Raw genomic sequence first — 25,510 nt, 5'->3', positions numbered from 1 at the left:
TTTTACTGATAATTTCTCCACCTGGCACAGGTGGAGCTAAATGGCCACCACACAGACAAAACAGAGCTTAGATAGGCTTTGTCTTTTTGCATTTAGAGTGCATTAGAAAAGAGACCTTTTTCTGTAACAGAAAACCAACAGTTCACTGAAAGCAAATTCATGATATATTGATATATATATATATATATACGTATACAGAACTTCTTTTTCTTTCACAGAAAGAGTAAGAATTCATTTGGCCATCTAATGCTTATTTTGTTCTTTGGGAATTCAACAATGCAGTTTAAATGTGCACATAAAGAACTCTTCAGCCAAAGTGGAAACTATTTAGAAACTGAATGCCGGCTGCTATTCATCAACTTTAATAACAGCAAAGCTTTGAAATGTCTTCAGCGATCCCTTGCAACAACAGTTAGCCAATGTTGTAAATATTAGTTCAGTGCAATTCACCACAGGTCTTCTGCGCACTTACATTCAAAAGATGGAGACCACGGCATCTCGGACAGAGCACAGGCAGGATGGCTTTTTCATTTACCTTGGAAGAGAAACGCCTGGTGTATGCAATGGAACTCAACACTTCTGCAAGCCACGACATACACAAACTTGGAGAAATGGACAGATTCAGATAGGTAATTTCACTCAGTGCTATGGGGAGGATGTCCTTCTGCAAACAAGGCTGACCCAGGAGTTTCCAGGCCAGCTGGAAGACAAAGCGAGTCCTGTTCTTGCATGCAAGAGCACTCTGAAAACAAAGCTAAGGGCAAATGGGCAGAATTTCCTCTTCAAATTTATAAGAATAAGGCTACAGAAACCAGTTCAAGTTAAGAGTTGCATTGCACTATAGCAGAGTTAAGAAACTTTAACATTACTGGTAAGTGGAACAACTTAACTTTGACAGGCCCAAGATGTTCTAGATCACTGGGAGAACAAACATGGACATGAAGTAGCACATCTGTTGTTACTGTTTTAAATTTAACCGGTGTTAAGCATTAACAACCCTAAAGAACATATGGACCAAGCTAGGGCAGCTTCCAGTAGGAGTAAAATTAGTGCATTAACCATGCATTTAGTTCTTCAATGGCTTCACAGTTCCAGATCAAAATCTGGGTTTATAAAATGTTGCCAGAGCTACGGCCATGCTCTGAGATGTGAAAACTTAGAAGGGCATTCCTTTTTGGTCATGTGACAATTTTGATAACATGAAGAAGGGGGAAATGTATGTCTATTTATTGAATCAATGGCCAAAATCTCGTTGTGCTGTTCCACAAATCCATTAGTCAAAAATCTCCATACACATTATTTGTTGCACACCAATATGCAACAGACAATGGCTTTGGATATTTTTTTAACTTAAAGCAAATCAGCAATAAAAGTTCACACTTCTTGCCTAACTGTGTAACAGGATTTCAGCAATGTCTTTGACTGCATAAAATTATTCATCCAAATTATTCCCAAAATTTGAATCTGTGTATTTACCTGGACAACCTCTTTTAGCTTATTCCAGCAAACTGAAAATATCCCTATCACTTTATTCAATGCAGACTGGGAATAATATTCACTCTAACAAAATCTGATCACAACAAAACCCTTTTAAGCATACAGTGGACCCTCGACTTACAGACAACTCGACTTACAGACTTTTCGAGTTACAGACTTCTCTGGCCGCAAAATTTAGATTTGACTTGCAGCCAGAGAATCGACTTACAGACCAGAAAAAAACCAAAATGGAACAAAAATAGAATAAAAACTGCCAGTTATGGAATTAATCGGTTTTCAATGCATTGTAGGTCAATGGAGATTCGACCTACAGACTTTTCGACTTGCAGCCACCATTCCAATATGGATTAATTCCGTAAGTAGAGGGTCCACTGTAATGGGATGGGGCTTGCAACCCAATATTATGCACGGATACTGAGAGGTATATCTCATTTAATCTTATTATTGTTAATCCAAAGTAAATGTGATTAGAACTGCAGTGTTAATTGAAGCAACTTTAAAATGTATTTTATTTTGTAAAACTGGGATTTAGATTCTGCTTATTCTGTCTGGCCCAAAATGATAATGTTCAATGGCAAAACTTCTCACATCCACCAACTACTGCAAACTGCTGTACAAATGTCATGCAATGTCCAGTCACGGGAGATGGGTACAAGAAGCAGATGTTCATCTGTGTATCCACAGCTCTCTGGGGACCTACACATGTGCTTCATTCCTTCAGCCAATCAGATTTGGTTGTGCAGAGTTTGTTCTTAAAATAGTGTAATTATGTTGGTCAGCAGTTTGAGGAGCACAGCTGCAACGTGTCCCCAGCCCATTCTCTCTCCCTGACCAGCAGGATTTGAGCTGTCTGAGCTTCGCAGGTGGCCCTCTGGGTCCTACCACAACAGTAAAAATGGCACACAGGTATGCTTCCTTCAGAAAGTATGCATCGATTCATGAGCAACTCTAAGAAAGCATATTAAGTCAATGCTAGATGCAATAGAAACTCATACCTTGCAAAGCTATGGTTGCAGTCCTGCATGCACCTAAGTGAGAGTAAATCCTGCCAGACTCACTCTGTGTTTACTTCTGTGTAAGCCAAGTGAGCTTGTCCCAATGGGTTTCCACATCTCTCAAGGGAACGCAACAGTTAACAATCTCATTGTTAGTAAAATTAATTTCACAGTCATTGCCAATTTTAAGAACAGCAGGGAAAAAGACATTTCTGAGGGAACCAACAACTGGGGAAAGGATTCAACTAGTCCCTTCTCTTCCCTATCAACCCCATACAGTCAAGTGTATTAAATTCTTCCTGTGGGAACTCTTAGCATAGATTTGCTACTGTGATCTTTAATAATAATAATAATCTTGGAACTGCAGAGCTGGAAGGGATGCTATGGATCAACAAATCCAGCTTTTGTCAGGGAGGCACAGTAGGGAATCGAATTCCCAACCTCTAGCTCCACAGCCAGATGCCTAAACCACTGAGCTACCCACCAGTTTTTTGATACTGTGCTACTTAGATTAGTCCTTAAGTTTGTATCTCTAACCTCCCAAAATTATTATTTTAAGTAACAATTTTCTTTTTTTTTTTAAAAAAAAAAGCCCTTCTTTTTTAGCACTGTTTGCTCTCTGATCTGTAGAAGCTTCTGTTTTAAAGAACGCCAGCTACTCGCAAATGCTGTTTCTTTTAACAATTACCTAGAAAGCACTAACTTGTAGTGCTCGGTGTGAAATCTCAATATTCAAACACAAAGCAGCCAATGAGGACCCTGAGCTCTTCCTATTATACAAGAAGAAGAAGAAAAAAACACCAGAATTAAAATGTAAAGCTCCCCCACCCCAGTGACTGGCTATATTGTATCCCATTGATAAAAATTCTGTGGATGGCGGGACTGGGGGGCTGGGTGCAAAAACACAGCAAGAGAAATCCCAAAAGGATCCACAACCAGCAAAGGGTGAATATAATAACAACACACATAGTGCAAATAATCTCTGCCGCCCATCAAGGCAGCTCCCTCAAAGCTTACTAGGCAAACAAAGGCTGCTTCCAGAAGCACATCTTTGGCAACTAAGAAACCTGCATAGGTTGAATCTGTCTGCTCACAGCATCACACAGGCATTAAGATGACCCCATTCTTCTTAATGGATTATTAGAAGCAGAGAGGAGGAATCACACTGGAAAAAAAAAGTAGGCTGTAAATGATTTCTCATTCTAACTTATCTACCAGCAGATACTTCATACCCAGCTGACTCCAGGGTTCATATTATATTTGAGTTACTATAGCCTAGTAGCCCCAAATAAACAAGAGTCTATTAAGATGTGGCCTTAAATCAAGGGTAGATAACTATGGCCCTTAGTGAGTTTTTGGAGTGCAACTTCCATAATCCTGCCTCACTAGCTATACCGACAAAGGTTGATAGAAGTTGCAGGTCAACATCTGAAGTTGCCGAATCACTGCCTTAACAGTCAACGCAATGGGCAGGCTAATTCCTGAGCCCATCACCGGCAGCCGAAGCATACCCTGAATAAGGTGCAATTGGGTAGCAAACTCAAGACCCAATCCTTTCCTCCCACATCACAAATTACCAGCATGAAACTTAGGCGCAAACATCACCCCTGCAACTGACAGCATAAATGCGCTCCGGGATGTCCCTTTGCCAAAGGAAGCTTTTCCACTCCAGAATGGCAGGCAGGAAATGGGAGCCTCAAACAGGCAGCCAACCAAAGCAAGTTCGCACTGCTTTGCTGGCTATTAACCATGCTATTAAAAAGTATGTCATCTGAAGACTGTGACGAGTTGCCTTTAGTTCAATCCATGTGGTCATACTTTGTCGATCAAACGTTTATAAGGGAAAGGATCTGACAAGCTTATGAATTCTAGCTCAGAAGTGGCCGAAATTCTGCTGTACCCAGAATATCGCCCCAAGGATGCCTCACACTGGAAATAAATTCCACAGCAAGATGGAAGGCGGCAAGGGGGAAACGGAACAGGATTTGCTGCTGAGAAGCCCAGTTTTATGGCACTCAAAAGTCTTTGCTTAATAAGATTATACAGTTTCTGGCCTATCTCGAGCATGACGCTGGAAAAGAGCCTGGGCGCATGATTCAGAAATATTACTTTAAAAGGACAAAAAGAAACTTCTGAGCCAGTATTTAACAAATGTTCACTACATCCCAGAGTCCAGGTGAATGTGAGAGTGGGAAAACCCAGCTCCGTCATGGAGGCACAGAGCCGCTGACCCTCTCTGAGCTGCCGCTGGGATTCAGAAACAGCTACGAAGCATCAGAATGCATCTCTTGGCTCTCAAAAGGTGGCAACGGATCTCTCCAGTATGTGAACCGGCTGTAGGTGTCTGAACAGGGAAAGTCCGAAGAATGGCTTCTTTTCAGCAAAGGAAACACATGATCTACTACTTCACAGAGTCTCACGTACCTGGAATATATAATAAGCCACAACATTATAAAGATAAGCCCAGGAATCAACATGCTTATAATCATCATCATCATCATCGCATATTAGAGTCACAGAGTCATGCATAATGAAATTAAAAGGGGCCTATAAGGCCATTGAGTCCAACCCTCTGCTCAATGCAGGAATCCAAATCAAAGCAGATCTGACAGGTGGTTGTCCAATTTCCTCTTGAAGGCCTCCATTGCTGGCATGCTCACCACCTCCTGAGGTAACTGTTTCCACTGTTGTACTGCTCTAAACAGTTAGGAAGTTTTTCCTGATATTCAACCAAAATCTGGCTTCCTGTAACTTGAGCTCATTGTTGCATGTCCTGAACTCTGGGATAATATATAGGGACGTGGTGGCGCTGCGGGCTAAACCGCAGAAGCCTGTGCTGCAGGGTCAGAAGACCAAGTAATCGTAAGATCGAATTCACGCAACGGAGTGAGCGCCCGTCGCTTGTCCAAGCTCCCGCCAACCTAGCAGTTCGAAAGCATGCAAATGCGAGTAGATAAATAGGGACCACCTCGGTGGGAAGGTAACAGCGTTCCGTGTCTAAGTCGCAGTGGCCATGTGACCAGGGAAGATTGTCTTTGGACAAACGCTGGCTCTATGGCTTGGAAACAGGGATGAGCACCGCACCCTAGAGTCGAACACAACTGGACAAAAATTGTCAAGGGGAACCTTTACCTTTACCTTTTATTGTATCTATATAACTATTTTTGCCCACATTTTAACAGAGGAGAATTACAGAGAATTCTACAATAGAATGGGACAACCTGTTTCTGAAGTTAATGTGCATGGATGTGATTTCCAAAGAGATGGATTAGGTCTTCCATGCCAACGGCACAGCTGTAAAAAGGTATATGAATGCACCTTGGAACTTCTCCCCATAGGCCACAATAGGTCACACTATGCCTTTCCAGTAAAAACAAATGCCTCCATGGCACATGTTTCACCTTGCAAGAGTGAAAAGATGGGCACGGTGAGCCTGTGCCTTGAAGCAAATATGAGCTGTTCAAAATGAGAGATGGGTGAGATGCATACCCTTGTTACTTGTCACATAGTGGTGATGTACTCGCAAAAGAAAATGATTATTGGAACCCCTCAGCATGGGGGAACTTTCAATCCAGCTATTGAGTCAATAAGTGTTTTAGGCAGGGCAAGGCAGACTGTGCAAGGCTTTCCAAAGACATAAGGCTGGGATGACCACCTATGCCAGTGGATGTTCCCCCCACCCTTCTTTGGTCAACACCTGAGCTGGGCAATTGAGCCTCCCTTAAGCATCTCTTTAAAATGCTTTAACAGGTCATATTCTCCCACTCCTCTTTCTTACTGCTGCTGCTAACTAGCAAGGCCAGAGGGTGTTTCAGACATTTTAGGTGCTAGTGAATTGACTTACTGCCTATTTTCTTATCTATATTTTGTGATTAGCTTTGTTATAAAACTGCTTTAATTTTTCTTCCATATCAATAGGCATGTTAAGTCTGTTACACCAAAAAGAAACGGGGGGAAAAGTCAGATTAACAAGTCTTATGGGGCACAGGCTTTCAGGGACTGCAGTGAGAGGATGAGATGGAGGGAGAGGAAGGGGGGGGGGGAGAGAGAGAGAGAGAGAGAGAGAGAGAGAGAGAGAGAGAGAGAGAGAGAGAGAGAGGAGAAGAGTGAGGAAGAAGAACAGGCAGGGAGGTATGTATGTGTATGTTATGTCTGCATGAAATATGGATTTAGCAGTCTAGCTCCAGGGCCTTTTACTCTAATGGTTTTATTGCATGAATAAGGAAATTAACATTCTAGATTAATGATAAATTTCTTTTTTAGCCATTGCAAAGAATTTTTTCAAAAATGCCCCTTTAAAAATACAGAATTGTTTAAATTAATATTGTGTTATAAATCAAAGAGAGAGATTATACTGCACATTATCAAGGTAAATCTTGTTAATATGGACGATATTACTGTGACCTGATTCAAAGCAATCCACTTAATTACTGATGTAGCTTAATCTAAAGTTTTACAGAAAGAAAACTACTTAGTCTGTGAGAGATCAGAAGCTAATGGATACTCACGATGAGATGTTGGTCTTTGCATGCTCTTGAATTAACTCCCCTTTGGGATTAACCGTGAATATTCTGTTTAATGAGACTCCCACTTGCTTGTAAGAATACACGTCCTAGATAAGAACAACAAAAAGTGGGGTTCTTCTTAAAATAAACCAAAAGCAATTTCCTTTTTCTTAATATATTTATGTAATTCAAGGCTGAGGAAACCTGAGACCCTCCAAGTGTTGTTATGTGCTGTCAAGTTGCTTTCTACCTATGGCAACTCAAACTGGGTCTACACATCTACAACCACCTGACCAATTTTAAATTTAAATTAATGTTTATTTGTTATTTGAATTGAATTTTATATTTATAGATCAATCCACAGCCAGTGTATCTGCAACCTTAAGCACGTCTCTGCATGCTAATAATCACACAGAGACAGAAAAAAAAGAGTTCTGGGAGGCTAGAACAGCCAAGATTCACACATCATGAAATGTTTGTGTGACTCCTGTAAGGTATTTCTGCTATCTCTACAATCATGCTCTTCAGACCAAAAGACAGGGTGAAGAACTGACATGATGGTAAAAATCCAAATGAAAAAAAAAATTGCACAAAACCCCATACATACAAGACTATCATGTATTAGCAGGCATTGGTCTCTCCATTTCTTATTTATAAGTACAACATGCACCCAGCACAGCTGAAGCTTCTCTTTGCACAAGTCCTTAGGCAAATAACGTCACAAGCAGTACTTACTGCAGGCCTGTTGCCAAACGCAGCATAAAAAGGTTCTGTGTTGGGGTGAAACAGGTTTTTTATGTCGGTTAAACACTGAACTTTAAACTTCTCTGGCTTCTTCTCTATCACCTCTCTGAAGCAAAGAATACACAGAAAGACAAGTGTTTTTGCTCCATAAATACAACACAATACAATACATTTCATTAGGTTATATGAAAAAAATTACTAAATGGATTCCCATTCACCAAAAAATGATCTAGGCTTTCAAAATGAACTTCCCATCAAAGTTGTTTGAAACGTTCATGGATTCACAGTTAAAACTGAGAAGCAAGTCTTAGGCCAGATTTTTTTTTAATTCTTTAGTCCAAGAAATATAATAACTCCATGCCTATGTTAGCACCACAGATAGCAAACAACTACTGCGTTCAGGTAAACAAGCAAAAACTGGTTCCCATTTTTTTAAATTATAAGGGTAAATTGTGTCTGCAGGCATCGTGGCTTTAACATTTGGCCTAATTTTTTGACTTTTTTGTTCTCGTCGCCATCCTCTGCATTTTGTACGAACTAGCCTGCTAAAATGTTCTGGAGAACTCAAGACCTTTTCCATTCCTGTGGCATTTTGCTTGGTCCTAATAAAGACATTGCACATGTGGATAACATGTGGGCCCAACTCAGGGTAAAATTAGCCGTGAATATACTCCCATTAAAAATGTTGGCCAAATGAAACTTCAGTTTCATGGCTGCTTACAATTGCCATAAGCTAAACTCAACCCACAGGTTGCTGCCATGCTGATTTCCAGTACAGGCAAACCTGAATTTTACTACCATAGGTCATGAGGACGTAACAAGATGTACAATATTCTTAGCAAGAACCTCTGATCGTCTATAGCCTCTGCAAAGTATCATCTTCTGAAAATAACAGAGCATCCCCACCGCCATCCTGTGACATTGCTACCATTGTCAGCTTCTTACCTGTGGAAAGCTGAGAACAAACTGCTGGGGCTCAGCAAGACGGGGCCTTGAGGTAGCACCGTTCCCCGCTCATTGACCCAGTGCAAATACCCTCGGGTCATATCAGCCATCCCGATAGCACGTGCTGAGCAGTACAAGAATTTATATCCATTTCTGTTTTAAACAGAGAGAACGTGTTAATACCCATGTCACATTAGAAACATTTTCATTATCAAAGTGTATGGACATTTCCCTCCCAACAACAGATCTAGCCAACTATGTTAGATGCTTAGGTTAAACTACCTGCCTATGGCTTGGATCCGATATTACCCTCTGTTCAGCAGGAGACGTCCCTCAGCAGGGAATGTTCCAGAAAGCAGGTGGCTCAGTGGTTTCTCCTATCCACCAATGGCCCCGTTGTGCCCACATAACCTGTTTCCCCAAAAATAAGACCTAACCTGAAAATAAGACCTAGTATGATTTTTTCAGGATGCTCATAATATAAGCCTGTGATAAGCGGGATGAGAGCATAGAAGCTCTCATCGGAGTGCTGTCCACAAGTTAAGATCTCCAAGGAGGTACAAACCACTCCCCCGGCAACACCTCCCAGGAAGGTGCACCAGGGGATAGACACCTGAGAACTAGAAACAAGTCTGTGGGGTCTGACAGTAGCAACCCAAATGGAGAGAGAATTGGCGGGAAGGGAGGAAAGGGGGAGGTCCATGGCAGAGGCGGGAATGGGGGTTATAAATAGGGAGGATGACAACATCCCGTGTGGCTGGGAACTCATCTGGGTAGAAGACCCTTGGACTGGGAAATGGGAAAGGGTGAAGGTTCCCAGGAAAGAAGCTGACTACTGCCTGCGGAGAGGGCTACCCCAACGACCCTCGTACTGGGGTGAGCCAGAGGCGAGGTAGTTTAGAAGATGACTCAGGGAGGAGAAGGAAGCAGCGGCATGAGAAGCTGAAGAATGTCGAGCATGGTGAGCTGAGGAGGCACGGAGGATGATGTACTTCCGGGACCGTGGGGACAACTTGCGGGTGAGGGAGACCCAGTACGGCAAGGGGACGAGGATGACGAAACCTCCCCCTTATTGAGAGATGAAGGGACCGAAGCAGATGTGCTGGATTATGACCCTTTCCTCGCTGGACCCTGGGACGTTAAATCTTTGAACCCGTTTGACTCAGAAGTCTGGTTGCTCTTGCGAGCCCCGTTGGCGTCGCAAGAGAAGTTAAGATATGAATCGTTTAAAGAAGTTTTAACTTTGCATAAGGAAATAAACACCAGTTTGGATTTGGGTTTAAAAAAGACTCCTGGTTTATTTGAGCAAAGGGGAGGGAAGAATACCAAACCTTCAAAAAGCCCTACCCCCAAAATAAGCCCTAGTTAAATGAAACCCCACCCTCCACCCTTGTGAAGCACCAAAAGAAGACGTATTCCTGTATTTGAATACATGTAGATTGTTGCACATGAAAAAAAAATCCCCTGAAAATAAGCCCCAATGCATTTTTGAAGCAAAAAATTAATGTAGGACCCTGTCTTATTTTCAGGGAAACACAGTAAAAGCTGCTGGGGGACCCTGAGAACAGGGCAAGAGGGGTGAAGGAGGAATCTGGCAAAACTGTCTCTCCCCTCCCGTCAGGGGGTGGGATCCTCCATGGCCTCCTCATGGATGCCATTTCAGACTCAAGACACTGCATTTTGATAGCCACCCCCTAGTGGATAAATGATGTTATAGGGTAGTATTTCCTTTCACCCTAGGGAGGAAATCCGTCCACAAAAACAAAAAAAAGGGGGGGGGAAGGGGACTTGTCCCCACCACCTTGCAGAGCTGCATCCCCTCTGGTGAAAATTCCTAGAAGGTGCCTTGCCGTGGAGGGCCAGGCTGGAGCCAACGGGGGCGGAAAGGGACAAACAAACAAATCACCACCCACTTTCTTACCTTAGTCCATCTACCCACCCATTTCACTCACACAAAAAGATACATATACACACGCACATTCCCCCTTTCTCTCTTCCTTGCATCTCTCCTTTTATAATCCCCACCCTATTTCCAAGCTGTTGCTGCTTCTCCGCCCCACTCCCTACGGATATGAATAAGCACTCCTAGAGGTATCAGTGGGAGCTTTCTTCCACTCCTCTTATTGCTGCTTTGAGGGGGGTGACGGGGGCCAGGGCTCAATGGCGTGGACACATCCTTTCTCCTCTCCAGCTTCAACCCCCTGCCATTTCCCAGTGCATATAAATTATATGACCTAAATCCGATTTCCAGAGTAGACCCATTAAATCATCTGCCAGATGGTAAATCGATACCTATGTTCAACACATTGATTTAACAGCTATACTCTGGGTTAGAAAACTGAATCTACGCCGAAGCTTTTGCAAAAGCTCCTATTGGCACCAAAAGATTCTTTTAAAAAGGAAGATTGGTTATTGTATGAAATGAAATAAGGGGGGGTGGAGAGTTGCACTGCATCACAAGGGGATCACGAGCCTTTCCCCCTCTAGCTGTGCCCCCCCACCAAAAAAATGTAATCCTATGTAGTAATAAGACTTTTTAAGACCTTTCCGTGGCATCAAAAGGAGCTTTTAATAAAGTATTACTTAGGTGGGGAAGACAGGCTACATTCACCCTCTCCAGTTTTGGGCTCCCTGCCTGTAACGTAAAACTCAAAACATTCAGGACCACATTAATATATGTGTAGGGCAACATCATCCAGCTGATTTCCATTAAACGTACTCATGCACAACTCTGCACGGAAGGATTCAGAGCTGGCTCTTTCATTATGCAAGGCAAGCAGCCTTGCTGCAGATTTGAGGACACAATGAAATGGCACTATATTGTCAATTTTGAAGCTAACGTGAAGGCCAGTCTTTTGGGTTTTCCAACTCCGGCACCAGTTCTTCTGCCAGAAGTGACAGAAAGGTGTCAGCGGCTCCGCTATATCCAAAGAGTCCCTTCCGTGGAATAGGACAAACTTTGTTAGGGATTCAGGAGTAGTTTTTGTTTGCTTAGACTGATCGGGAGAATTTGTTTTTCCATACAAAACCATTCTTTTCTCGCAGATGCACTAGACACAATTATTCTTAGAAAACTCTGGATTCACAAGGCAAATAAGCTAAAATACTTACTGGCTCACTTTATGGTACAGTTTGGCAATGCCTTGGTGTGTCCAGTCCTTACCAAGAGTGGGCAAAATATGACCTAAAGTATCTGACCTGGAAAAAGGAGATTGATTGATTGATTAAACAAAGAAAGAAACAACCAAAGAGAAATAACTCACTATATTGAGATACCAAATAAAGATGTATATGTCTGTTTTTTTTAAATACTATTACTATAAACCAGGCTTGGCCCTCCAGATGTTCTTGGACTTCAACTCCCAGAAATCCTGGCCAGCAGAGGTGGTGCTGAAGGCTTCTGGGAGTTGAAGTCCAAGAACATCTGGAGGGCCAAGGTTGGACAAGCCTGCATAAACCATGTTTGTAGTTGTAGAAGAGGTAAGTCATGTTAATCTGTGCAAGCATTATAGGTAAAAACAAAATGAAAATGAAAAGTTAAAAAAAAAACAAAGACAAAAACGTGGTGGCACCTTAAAGACTAACTTTTTTTTTTTAGTGTGCATTTTCATAGACTTGTCCATGCTTCCTCTTTATCCCGACTCTTCCAAACTCTGAAATTATCTCAGTGCCAAGGGGAAATATGAGGGCTCCTCTTCCACTTCGCACAGCGCTAATCGGCTTGCTTTTATCAGGAAGCGCTCCTGAAGCAAAACCTGTCATTTTACGTTTTGTTAATAACTCACCTCGTGATTGTGCCATCAATGTCAGAAATAATGACTCTGTCATCCCAGTTCCATAAATAGATGGTGCCTTCACAGCGACATGTTCCTTGATACTGGGTCGTAACGCTAAAAATCACATCGTTGGGACCACTCTTTAAGTTTAGACTTTTCTATTGGAAAAAAAAGAAACACAAAGTCAAATATAGACTCCAAGCCAGGCATATCCACAAGCCAGAAGACTCAGTCAGGCACATGTGCTTATATCACATTCCTGAAGGGGAAATTGTAAGTTTTTTTAGTTCTGCATGTTTCAGTCTGTTCTCCCACAAATGAACAAAGAAAGCAGAGCTGAACTTTACTTAATTTGGATGTAGAAGCCATCGATGAACGTAGTAAAGAATTCTGTCGCATAATCAATAGTCTTGGGATGCACAAATCGACCAAAAAAAGGCAAACAAAATAATAAACCAGCTTCACCACCAAGGATATATTATTATTGTTTTTAAATGTCTGCCAAAGTATTGACTGAGTTCCCAAAATAAATACTATTTTATATACATTTCTAAACATTTATTTCACATTATAGAAATAACATTATATAATGGTGTGTAACCTGCGCTTTGTTATATGGTTTGTTTTTTGTGAAACAAGCCAGTAAAGAGGGCTTCTGCCAGAGTCTGCCCATTTTAAAGGGAAAGCTAGGCGCTGTGAAGACCTCATCCCTACACCCACCAAATCGCCAAGAAAACCAACCAGTATGGCTATACCCAGGATGCCCAGTCTGTACTCAGGAAAAATGGCCACTACAGTCCCTGCTTGCTCCCCTACCTTCACAGAGCACCAAGGGGACCCATCAACAACTCAATGACCCAAGTTTGTACCCCTGAAAAGTCAGCCCACAGCAATCACAGCCATGCTTTTTCTAACGACAATTACTAATGTCAGCCTCCCAGTTAACAGTTTGTTGGTCTTGTCTATCAGAACGACTATGCAAGTACTGAGCTTCTCCTTCTACGGGAAGATGCCAATGATAACTTAGAATCCTTGAGTGTTTATTTATCATTCCCGTTCCAGCTTGCATAGCTTTAAGGAAAGCCTTCCCGCATGGATACAGACAGAGAAAGGCATGCGTTCTTTGCACAACAACAGGCACTGAATCACCAACATCCATAAAAGGAAAACCATTTTTTTAAAAAACCAAATTCATAGGATGTTCCGTTATGTGAACAGAAAACAGTAGGGGTTTTGCTTCTTTATTTTATTTTACTTCTTTGCCAGTCAGGGTAGACCTATGGGTCTCCATACCCCATTATTACATGGCAGAGAGGAGAGAAGGTTTGTGACTTGATGTAGGAAGGGGCATTATTGACTCCCATGACCTGGAACTTGTGAGGATGTCAGAGGCTCATTAAAAAAAATAACTCACCAGTTGCTCAGAACTGAGTCGAAGACTCTTTTTGTAACTGACTGAAGACAACAGCGGAAGGTGATTGGAGTTTGCAGGTAAAGATCCAAAGGCTTGGTTTGTCGTTCTAGGGTCTTCGTCACTTGAAGAAGACTCGTCTTTGATTCTGAAACATTGCACACACAACGCAACGGCTCATTTTTAAAATCCTGATTCTGTATATAGGTGAGTTTCCGAGCATATGCTTTCCATCCTAGTCATTAGCCAGTATCCTGTTCAATATATACAGAAAAGCAGAGCTCCAGCTGCAGAAGCTGCCAGGGTGGTGATCTGATGAGGTGCTGGTTGTAACAATCAGGAACACGCTTATCGCCTTGTTAGATTTTGACATCAGCTTTCATAAGCTGACGTTCTGCATTCACAAACATTAAACAGGTCATTGTTTCAAGTTTTGTTTATTTCAAAAATATGTTGCCTTTTCTTCAAAGACTTCAGAGAAAGCATACAGAGTTGCCCCTGGCCGTTTTCACACTGCCACAACTTCAGTAATTAATTGTTTCAGTAGTTGTTGTTTTAATTGTATTTCTGCTTGATAATTTTTAGTATACTTCTGACTGAGGGGGCTCTACTGCATAAAAATCAGGGTTCCATTCTGCCTGTATCAAGCACAAATAAAATTAAAACTACTATGATTGGCATGGAGGCCTCATTGCATGCAATTAATCCACACAAACGTTATTTTACTAATCATCATTTGTGATAATTTTGCTTGGTTTTAATGCCTATCTCGAATAACATCCACTGGCCAAGTTCATAAAGCAAGCATAAAGTATGAAAGCTGGTCCTTTAAAGCAAAAAAGAAAAAGTGTGCTACCTAAACCACATTTCTCATCGTAGGGAGAATGCTAAACCTGGATATTATTATTATTATTATTATTATTATTATTATTATTATTATTATTATTATTATTATTATTATTATTAGTAGTAGTAGTAGTAGTAGTAGTAGTAGTAGTAGTAGTAGTAGTAGTAGTAATAGTAGTAATAGTAGTAATAGTAGTAATAGTAGTAATAATAATAAAAAAAGAAAAAAGCATGGCAGCACCTTAAAGACTGTTAAATTTTAATCTGAGCTTTGGTGGACAATTCCACCTCCCTATACATTATAGGAAAGAAAGAGATAACATGGCAAATATTTATACATGGCATCAAAATACAGAGATTGTGGTTGGTTGGTAAGAAAATCAATGGGTATGGAATAGTGGGGTGATATCCTCTTTGAGATACAGCTATATTCCACTGAAGCCTGTGCTGTCTGTCATGATAACAATGGTAGAATAATAGGAATTCTATTTATTTATTTATTTATTTATTTATTTATTTATTTATTTATTTATTTATTTATTTATTTATTTATTTATTTAATATATTGTCTGGAGTAATTCACACATCAAAATGATGTGTAAGTTACACCAGGCAATCAATTACCACCACAACAACATGGCATTGAGTTAAGACTCTCTGCTTCACCTTTGAAATTCATTTAGGTGCATCTGTTGAGGAGGAATATATACCTGGGGGAAGCCGCACAGTACAATTTTTATAGTGTTCATATTTTGTAATGCCCTAAAAAGCCTTTGCATATATTGAGTCCATTGAGATGGGTGTCTAGCATATGTATATTCATGCCATTCAACCATTATTATTCATGACAGATGTTTTTACATCCTTTACAGCACACGTCTCAATGGAATATATCTGAATATCATAGACGCTATCAACCCATTGTTAAATACACATAAATACAGTGCCCATTTCTTATCAACCAACCATGATCACTGTGTTTCAATGTCATGGGCAGCCAAATTCGAATGACATTAAGAATGCCAGCTATTATTTCCTTGGCCTAAAGCTGTCCCACAGGATTGTTCAGAAGGCAAATGTGGTAAAAATTCCAAAGCATTCCAGAAACTGAAAAACAAGAGAGGAAAACACTAATACCTGTTTGCAATGTCCGACTCTTCTTTCCCACTCAGACCTTGTATGGGTTTTGTTTCCTACAGGTGAAATATAAGAAGATAAAGGGCACAGCTGTTTTTGAACATTGCATTCACAGTTATGGTAAAACCATCCTTATGCAAAGAAAAGGAGAAAATGCAACTGACTTTCTCCCTGTTTTCTAACAGGACAAAGGAGAAAAACTGAGCCCTCTTAATCCAGCCGGCCTCTACTTGTGTGCCTGGAGATTCACTTTCCCTTCTCCCCCCCCCCAGAGCCTTCTGCATCACACCCACCCCACTCACCCAGGGTATCCACCAACCCTCCGCAGCATATTTGAGGGGAGCAGCAGGGCAGGGACCCTGGAACGGAAGGGAGGCATGGCAAAGGTATGCCTCCTAAGGGAAGCCTGGGGTTGGGGTGGGGTCTAAGACCTCTGAATGCATGAGCAAAACTGGGATCAAAACCCTGATGCTGCTGAGCCATTTCAGGAAGCATCAATCAGAAGTAGACCAAAAAAAAGATTACAACAACCACTGCAGTTAAACCCTCCAGGAATTAGTAGGTCTGCATGCAATAAAAGGCAGACATTGAAACATATTCATAGCAAAGGCTGTCGGAATGGGAGACAGAGCATCATTTCTCTGACTGTGCCCTCCAAGCATGATGACCGTTGTAACAAGGGGGCAACCGGAGCCAACAGGAGGAGAAAGCTGGTCCTGCTGACATCCCGCCTTCTGCCAGGAGTGGCTAATCCATTGTAAGCAACGGAGCAATAGGGAGCATGCAGCTCACAGCAGCGGCGGAATCGTGAATGGTCAGCCTGGCCTCAAGAGGCCGGACCCTCGTGATCTGCACCTGTGGGAGGATACTCGTACACGAACATGAATGCCCCCATCTCTAATCTCAACCCTTTGATGATTTGGGACAATGATGGTTCAAATGAGCTCATGGATGGAAGGAGCAGACTTACAAATTCTTGCATGAATCTACCGACTAAGATGACATGCTGTGCAGGCAGGCTACATCCCGTGAAAGCTTATGGCAAATTATTCTTAGTCTTCTAGGGGCCATAATGCCCCTCTCCATCGCTATTCCCTGGAAGCGAACATTTCTGTGGGATGTTCAGAGCACTTAAGCACTTCTTTTTTAAGTGGAGAGGAGTGAAGGGTTGAATCAAAAAGTGGAAAGATTCTGTCGGCAAAAAGACACCCATGGTTCCAATCCAATGGGCCCTGTCTGTTCGTTTGAGATGATGTTGGGTAGGGCATTTGTCATATGAGTCCCACTGCTCATACGTGGAGCACCGACTGTTACGGTTAACAGTCTCTGACAGCCTCAACGTTCAGCAGTTTAATGTTACTTATCAGGGACTCTTAGACACAATGCCCATCTGCAACACCCATGTTCGTTCGCAATCTGGAACATTGTCACTGTCACGTGTTGCCCAAAAGCTCTTCAGCAACCACTGGCTTGACAGTCTGGGAGACAGAATGCTTCACTAGCTGGAGAGCAAGCTCCTAATCAAAAAGGCAGTTCTTATATTTGTGTATGAGACAACGACCTTGCAAACTAATTGAAAAAAAATGTATATATGCAGAGCTGATTATGACAGACTGCAGGCATGTATGAATGGTAGCATCGGATGCTGAAGTTCAACCTTCATTTTAGAAAAGGGAAATATTTAAATTTATTGGCTGCAAAGATTTGCTTCAAAGATTTGTTAGCAGCACTCAATCAAAAGTCATAAACCCATGGTGTGCCTAGCTGAATTTCAGACCTCTGAATAATTTCTCAACCCTCTTACATAATGGGCACGTGTAGAATAAATTAGGATCTTCTAAAAAATATAGGCTATATCATAGACAAAAATGCCAATCTCAATAAATGCATTTTTCAGAATTCTACATTTTCTTCTGCTGAATTGGTACTGCCCAGATACAGAGTGGGAAATGTTAACTTTAAAATGGAATAAAGACAGCTCAAAATTCAGGGTGTTCTAACCTAGAAGATCAATTTGGTTCATCCAGTTTCCAAACTTACCTCCTTGATAGAGCTATTCCTCCCCCGCCATGAAAACCACCATCTTCCGCCTTTTTTGGGCATCTTATCCCTCATTATAGAATCCACAGTAGCCTGTGACAAATGGATGGTAACATAAATAATGGAACAGAATAAAAAGTAACTTAACTCATGCAAACGGAAGTTTAAAAACAAACCAATAAACAAACCACACACAATTTTAACTCAGGGAAAGAGAGCCAAAGGAAACATACTGTCTGTGGACCACAAATCTTGTCAAAGCAAAACCTAATGGTATCCAGAACTGTATGGAAGTAACTTAAACAAGAACACTTAGGAGATTTTAAAAGAAAAACAGAAAATAAAATGGGAACAACAAAAAAGCAAAATAACCCATTAGTATAATGTTTAGGAGAGTGGGGAGAAATAAATATTTACTACACAGCTGTTTAATAAAATTAAAGGGTTTGTGCTGGTAAAGAACAGAGGTGGCCAACATGTCCTTGTTAAATAAGAGTGACATTTAGGAGAATGATCTGATATTTCTTATATGTTACTCAGTGAGATGATACTGATTAATCAGGGTAAGTCAACAAAACATTTAATTTAACATGGCACCCAAATAGCCACTAGGCACTTGTTGATGAAGACAAAGGGGCTTGTTTCTGTCAAACACATGACACCAGACATTCATAAAAACAGATACCTTTTTACCCTGACAAAAGCAAGCAGAAAATTCATTCAGTCCAGTATGTTCTCCATACTGAAACTCATAAAATAAAAAGAAGTCCTACTTGTTCAATCTGACTCGGGCAAATTCTTAAAGGAGGAATATCTTAAACTATTCAGTTTAACTAGCTTAGTTGCTTCTGAGTCACACAGGGATTTCCATTACAGTGGGGTCTTGACTTGAGAACTTAATCCGTATTGGAAGGCGGTTCTCAAGTCAAAAAGTCTGTAAGTCAAGTCTCCATTGACCTACAGTGCATTGAAAACCGATTAATCCCGTAACAGGCCGTTTTTATTCCATTTTGGTTTTTTTCTGGTCTGTAAGTCAAATCTCAGTCTGCAAGTCAAACCTAAATTTTGCGGCCAGAGAAGTCTGTAACTCAAAAAGTCTGTAAGTCAAGCCGTCTGTAAGTCAAGGGTCCACTGTACTTGGAAGACACGGACGACCTGCATATATTACCAGGTTATCATAGATTAAGCCACAAGCAGTACTTTCTATGTCTCCTTCCATGCTTTGAACACCAAAGCTTCTGAAAAACCTGCCTGTTCACATTTCATGTGCCGACTAAAGTTTGCAGCATGGGTGGAGAATTTTCAGGCCTCCAGGGGTCACCGGACGTGACAACCTATCACCCCCAGATGTCCACCAACAGAGTGTGGTGGCTACTGGAATCTAACAACTGGAGGGATCACAGGTTTCCCAGGGTACATTTCTAGTAGCAGCGTGGACACATTAATGAACCTACATGATTGAATGTACAAGTACTGGCGCAGCTGCAGGAAAGAAGGAATATGACACAGGGCTCTGGACTAAGATTAATCCCAACAGAATGTGAGAGAGCAGTTATCCCGTAAGCCTAAGGAGGGGGTTAGCCCAACAGTACGATTAAAAGAGATAGGAGCAGCGTGCTGAGGTCCCTTCAAAGAAAACGGGGGAATGTCGAAGGGACCTACCTCAATGGCGTCAATGGATTTATTATACCAATCCAAAAGAGCCAGTAAATCCTAATTCAGCAGTGGTGACAACCAGAAGCTAATATACTGTTCCTTCTCAATGGTGACCTGTCAACAATCTCTATCTCTTGTCAGCTCTTTTCTTAGGAGTCGAATCTCTATAGCATATCGTGCCCTCGACTAGCAGGGATGATGTACTTACGGAGATACCTGTATCTATTCTACAATGTGTAAATATAATTAAGCAGTGGGGGAAATAAATGTCACCGCGTCCATCAACTCAATCAAATGCTAACCAGCTCCAGAGCTATTTTAACCTAGCCATGTGCTGTTATCAAACGGCACTGATTCTGAGCTAATAATCAACAGTTAAGAAGATCTGCTACTAGATATAAATGTACCCCGTACAGCGTCTTGACTGCATTTTCAAGGTGGAGTTACTCTTTAATAGTCATTTTGCCTTTGAGATATTAAAGCTGAGTTTTTCTTTTATCTAATAGGAGGTGTGAGGAGGGCTTGCAGTACAGGCCTATCATCTGTGAACTGCAGCCTACCGATGACACTAATTCAAGACACAAAGGCAAATGGATCAGGGTTGCCTGTCTTGAGAAAAGGGTGCTTAGCGCTCATGCTGAACTGTTCAGTCCTAAAGGTCTGCTACAGAATAAGTCAAATCCATGAGATTCACCCAAACTGGAGGGAGCCACATGCACACCGGAAACACCTACTCCTATTCACTGGGGAGATTCTTTAAAAGTTTCTCCTGGAGAGCATCCAAAAATTAAAACCAACAGATGGTAACTCATGTCCATCCCAAACTTGAAAACAGAAAGAAGGCAAGGTGCGAGAGGGGGAGAGGAAGAAACAGAGCCACCATATTGTCCCAAAATGTGTTTTAGCCACGATGGAAAATGTCTTTTTTTTTTACACTTACACTTACACTTACACTTACACTTACACTTACACTTACACTTACACTTACACACACACACACACACACACACACACACACACACACACACACACACACACAGAGAGAGAGAGAGGTTTGTTGTGAAAAACATGCACCTCATCTTAATAATTCTCACCACCTCCAAGGCCCGGGGGCATTTTGAAAGAATAAAATGCGCACAAAATAATGCATGCTTTGTAAAATAAAAATGGCTAAAGTGCATAACAATCAAAACAAATGTACTTTTTTCTAAGTCAATGGCGAGTAAAATGGGTGGAAATACATACATTAAGTAAAATCCATTAGAGAAGTGTGCATGCAAGGGGAAATGTGTAAAAAGAGTACATGAATTTCTATGCAGAAAATCTGTACAAATACAAGAAAACTGAAAGAGAGCTATTTTCACATGTCTGGCTGGAGCAGACGCTATTAAAAGATTCAAATTGCAAAAGCTGGGGTGGGGGTGGGGGAGAAATAACAGGGAGATCCGCGGGTGGCATCCAGCAATATCAAGTACATGGGGCTGCTTTCTCTGAGTGTTCCTGTTTTCATCGTTAGATCAATGGGCCCAACACTTTTCTGCCAAAAAAGGCTTGTGTGGTCAATCTCACCTTTGGCAAGGGTTTTTGGAAGGCTTGCATCGCTAGCAGGAGGGGGGCCGCCGTTGTCCAGTTGTAGTACCTGGGAAGTCAGAAGAGCGTATGTGCCATTGTTAGAATCTGCAAACTATTGGCCACCTCCAGCCACACTGTCTAGTCCTTATAGCACAAGTGGGTTACTGCAACAGTATTTTGCTAAACTCATGTCAGATCTTTTGATGCAATATTGGGATCACAATTAACAGCATACCAACTCAGGTGTGCGGAGAAGCTCTGTGGTGCCTCTGCAGCCAAAATGACACCATTTTTATCTTTTAGCAAAATGCACACATTGCTTTGCCTTGACTTACTTGCTTCCAATCTTCACCACGAGGTTAGGGTCATCAATGATAGCTGGATTGTCCACAAATTGCTGATATGTGACCTCTTGTTCTAAAAACCTCTCTGTTTGGACGACAAACAAAATGAAAATGTGCATGAACCAGAAGAAAGGGCCAAAAGAATGCTGAATTATACAGCTGATTCAGCATCCTCCTTTCACCCCTACCAAAGACCAACCAGGGTATTAAGGAAGAGTAGAGCAAATACATTGTTACGCATCAGCAAACATAAACTCCAGCACCTCCTCCCCAAAGCCAAGCCCCTCTCTCAAGTTCTCCTTAAGCAAGAAGAAAGACATCTTCTGGAATTCTGTTGCATATGAGATGCATGATAGCTTTTCATTCATTCATTCATTCATTCATTCATTCATTCATTCATTCATACATTCATACATTCATTCATTCATTCATTCATTCATTCATTCATTCATTCATTCATTTTTTTTCTGAGTAGCATAGTCTTATTTTCTCAAGACAAATATATCAGCTGCTAGACAGGGATCTCCTTCAAACTACTGGGGTTCAGTTTTAACTTCACCAGGTTCTCATCAGCGTTTTTGCAGAGAATGTAGACGCTCACAATCGTTAAAGTATACTAAAACAAAAATGAAGTTAAGTAAAACTGAAAATCTGCCCTACATGTTGCAGAACCAATAGCCTAAGGTGCTGGGCACTGACACGATCAATTCAGGCTCTCCATTTGATCTCAGGAAGCACAAAGTAACACCTGGACCCCCAAAGCTGCCTTAGAAAAGGCAAGGGATAGGTGGCTAGCAGTGAAGTATGGGTGGAACTGAAGGGAGGCAGGCCCCCCGGTGCGGGCTATGCCCAGCTTTTCTCACCGTCATTCCATTGGAGGGTCCACCTATGCAGCCACCCCAGCTTTGAGCAGTTGTCCCACACGTACAGGGCAGACAGAATGCTGAGCTTCCTGTGCTCACGCAGAGGCAGCATTCAGTAATGTTACTTTTTAGGGTCTGAGACTCACAGAATCCTCCAGCCAATGCATGCACCCCTGCTAAAATTTGCAAAATACGGTATACCTCAAGTGAAACTATCTGGTGGTTATAGCACAAAAGGTTTACGGAAGTGGCATTTCACTAAACACATGTCGAATTTCTGATGCATTATGTCGCCTGAGGATTCTAGAATGAGAGCTCCAGAGAAGTAACACTGCCACGTACTACACATATGTGAATGCATAGGGACAAACTCATTTGTGTAGAGGGATAGGGACGGATGCAAAATTTAAAAAGCAAGTATGTCTACTAATATTTATTTATTTATCTTTTCTGAGCAGCCTGGCTGTTATGGAAGTACAATAATCACTGCCTGGTTCACTGATAAACCACTCCGTGCCCAGAATCAAATTCAGGGGAAATTCTTTCATCTTGCAGCAGAAGCTGACTACTGGTCAGTGACTGTGACATCCCTCCCCTTTCCTTAAATCGTAGAAAAATTTTAAATGAACTTCCCTATTTAAAAATAATACCAAAGCCATGGACAAACAAACATTCACAGTGAACTTAAAATAGCATTCGAAACCATTAAAAGCAAAATCTGGTGTTCAGAGGTGAAAGAGTGGCAGACAGCCCAGAAAACTTCCATCTGAATTGTTGGGAGCCTCCGTTGAATCACAGCTTGGAAAAGCCAGCACCTCATGTTGCTAGTCGTATTCAATGTTTGGGGGAAGAATGCACTCTTCTTAATTGGTCATTTAAATATAATTATGACCAAGACGAACATACTTAGGGACATGAACAACAAAAAGGCCTGGCACCTTAAAAGCGAACAAATTTATTACAACATGAGCTTTCCTTTTTATTTTTTTTACTGCGACATAATGTTCCCACCTGTCTTCACACACAATGACCACCAGGGGTCATTGTGTCGTTTTCCCCACTGGCGTTCTGGTGGAGGGCATACCTTTCGATATCTCTTTGCTGTCACTCAATCCCCCGCAGAGTGAAATGGCAATGGAGGGCAAGTCCCTTACTCCATCCGAGGTGCTCTCTACGCCGCTATCGACGCCTGAGCTTCCAACTGACTGAGGGGACTGATTAGCTGAGCGGTGTCCATGTTCACATGTGTTCTTCAAGTGGGTAGTGTGATCACCACTGGAGAGGAGGAAAAAAATGATTAATTGCTTGTGCTATATTCCTAACCCTAACCCTGCTCTTAAATTTCCCTCATCATGTACACCTAGAACATACCACTATGTCATACGCCCAGGCACTTAGTGCTGAGGGAATGTACCAGCAGGTGTGTTTCTCTACCACAGCTTTCACTGACTTGGTGCCTTCCAGGTGTCTGGAATAAAACTCCCAGTATCCTTGATAAAGCGCTTGGGTTAATGGGAGTTGAAGTCCATGATACAAGGACACCAGGTTAAGGAAGGCTCCCCTACAGCTTTCCATATTTAAAGCTCCCAAACAGAGACACTTAAGTGTATGTATGTTCTTGTTATCTGTCCATGATTTGTTTTTCTTATACTTGTTTCTAGGTTCACCCTGAAGAAAAAGAAGAAGAATCATATGCCATCAAGTCGAATTCTGACTTATGGCAACACTTTTCAGGGTTTTCCAGGTAGAGAGGATTCAGAAGTGGTTCACCATTCCCTTCTTCTGGGGGCGCCCTGGAAGCTGTGCTGCTTGCCCCCAAGGCCCACCCAGGCTGGCTCTTCCCATTTATCCATACTGGGTAACATGCAGTCTATTGAACCCTTGAGTCTCTTTCAGATTGCCTATCTATTCTTATCTCAGTCCTGGCACTATTGTTCCTTTCAAGATGTATTTCTAGCCCTCAAGTGCTACAGAGGAAAAACTGAAAGCATTAATAGTCTTAGGTCAACATTTCTCATGTGGTCCTTTATGACCAAGCAGGTCTTTGCTGCCACGTATCTTTCCTTTGTCAATTTGGCATTGCCCTTAAAAAGGCTCAAGATTATAAAACAGAAGCATTTAATAAGAATATAAAATGGAATTATTTACTACAGTGGTGCCTCGCAAGACGAGCGCTTCGTTTAACGATGAAATCGCATAACGAAGAAGTTTTTGCGATCGCAAAAGCGATTGAAAAATGCTGTTTCCTATGGGTTTTTTTTGCTTTGCGATGATAGGTTACCTGCTTCGCTAACCGATTATCGCAAAACGAAAATTTTTGCACAGCTGATTGGTGGTTTCAAAATGGCCGCCGGGTAAAAAAATGGCCGCCCGCTGTTTTCTTGGACGGATTCCTCACTGCATGGGCAGCGAAAATGGCTGCACTATGGAGGATCTTCGCTGGACGGTGAATTTCAAGCCCATAGGAACACATTAATCGGATTTTATTGCGTTTCTATGGGCTTTTAAAAATCGCTTTACGATGTTTTCGTTCTACAGCGATTTCTCTGGAACGAATTAACATCGTAATGCGAGGCACCATTGTACTTGCAAAACAATTTTAGGCAACCTCTGTTAGATTATGTAACTGCATGAATGGACCACAAAAACATAGAATTTTTTAGCTGGATGTGACATCTTGAAAAAACTCTCAGCTTTCATTGTAAGGACAAAGCGCTTGCATTATGGTGGTTTGTGTTACCAGAGAGGTGCATTATAGATGCTAATTAATACTGACTGCACTTACTTTTTAGGGAAATAGAGTGCAGCAACCTCCGGCTCCATGTCTGTGAGGTCGTCTAAATACACACCATCAGCACCAAGATGTCGGCTTCGCTTATCTGTGGAATGCAGAAGCAATATTCACATAAAGTGATCTATCCAGACACTCAGTCATTTTTTTCCCCTTTGGTACTGACTCTAATTCTTGGTTTCTTTTCTTTCTTTCTTTTGAACAAACAGTCTACTGACTGAGAAACGTCTAATTCTTGATTTTTACCTCCCGTGAAGGTCATGATCAAAATGCAGCTTAACCTGGTCAAGGAATTTATGTATTTACAATATTTATATGCTGCCCAGTAGGGCATATAAAAGGTTGTCTGAGCAGCTTGCAAGAAAACTTTTTAAAAAATTAAATGGAG

The 25,510-nt window shown here is 41.6% G+C and overlaps 1 protein-coding gene across 6 annotated transcripts in view; it reads right to left on the bottom strand.

Annotated features, from left to right (window-relative positions):
• Positions 1 to 253: 253 nt before the first annotated feature.
• The window catches only part of LPIN1 (lipin 1), a 97,640-nt gene continuing 72,383 nt past the window's right edge, over positions 254 to 25,510 (bottom strand). For all 6 annotated transcript variants that reach the window (XM_073001631.2, XM_078388202.1, XM_073001638.2 and 3 more), the window contains 13 exons: positions 25,117 to 25,210; positions 23,416 to 23,606; positions 21,460 to 21,553; positions 21,122 to 21,191; positions 17,897 to 17,989; positions 15,857 to 15,912; positions 13,877 to 14,021; positions 12,472 to 12,620; positions 11,798 to 11,884; positions 8,687 to 8,839; positions 7,733 to 7,847; positions 7,001 to 7,104; positions 254 to 4,916 (listed from right to left, as the gene is read on the bottom strand). In XM_073001631.2, the coding sequence (XP_072857732.2) occupies positions 4,757 to 4,916; positions 7,001 to 7,104; positions 7,733 to 7,847; positions 8,687 to 8,839; positions 11,798 to 11,884; positions 12,472 to 12,620; positions 13,877 to 14,021; positions 15,857 to 15,912; positions 17,897 to 17,989; positions 21,122 to 21,191; positions 21,460 to 21,553; positions 23,416 to 23,606; positions 25,117 to 25,210 (1,511 nt within the window). In that variant the 3' untranslated portion in view covers positions 254 to 4,756. The remainder of the gene's footprint in view (positions 4,917 to 7,000; positions 7,105 to 7,732; positions 7,848 to 8,686; positions 8,840 to 11,797; positions 11,885 to 12,471; positions 12,621 to 13,876; positions 14,022 to 15,856; positions 15,913 to 17,896; positions 17,990 to 21,121; positions 21,192 to 21,459; positions 21,554 to 23,415; positions 23,607 to 25,116; positions 25,211 to 25,510) is intronic.

Source organism: Pogona vitticeps, chromosome 1, assembly GCF_051106095.1.
Source record: "Pogona vitticeps strain Pit_001003342236 chromosome 1, PviZW2.1, whole genome shotgun sequence".
In the NCBI taxonomy this organism is placed as follows: domain Eukaryota; kingdom Metazoa; phylum Chordata; class Lepidosauria; order Squamata; family Agamidae; genus Pogona; species Pogona vitticeps.
The sequence above is the reverse complement of the archived record's forward strand: the minus strand, read 5'-3'. Positions and strand labels throughout refer to the sequence as shown.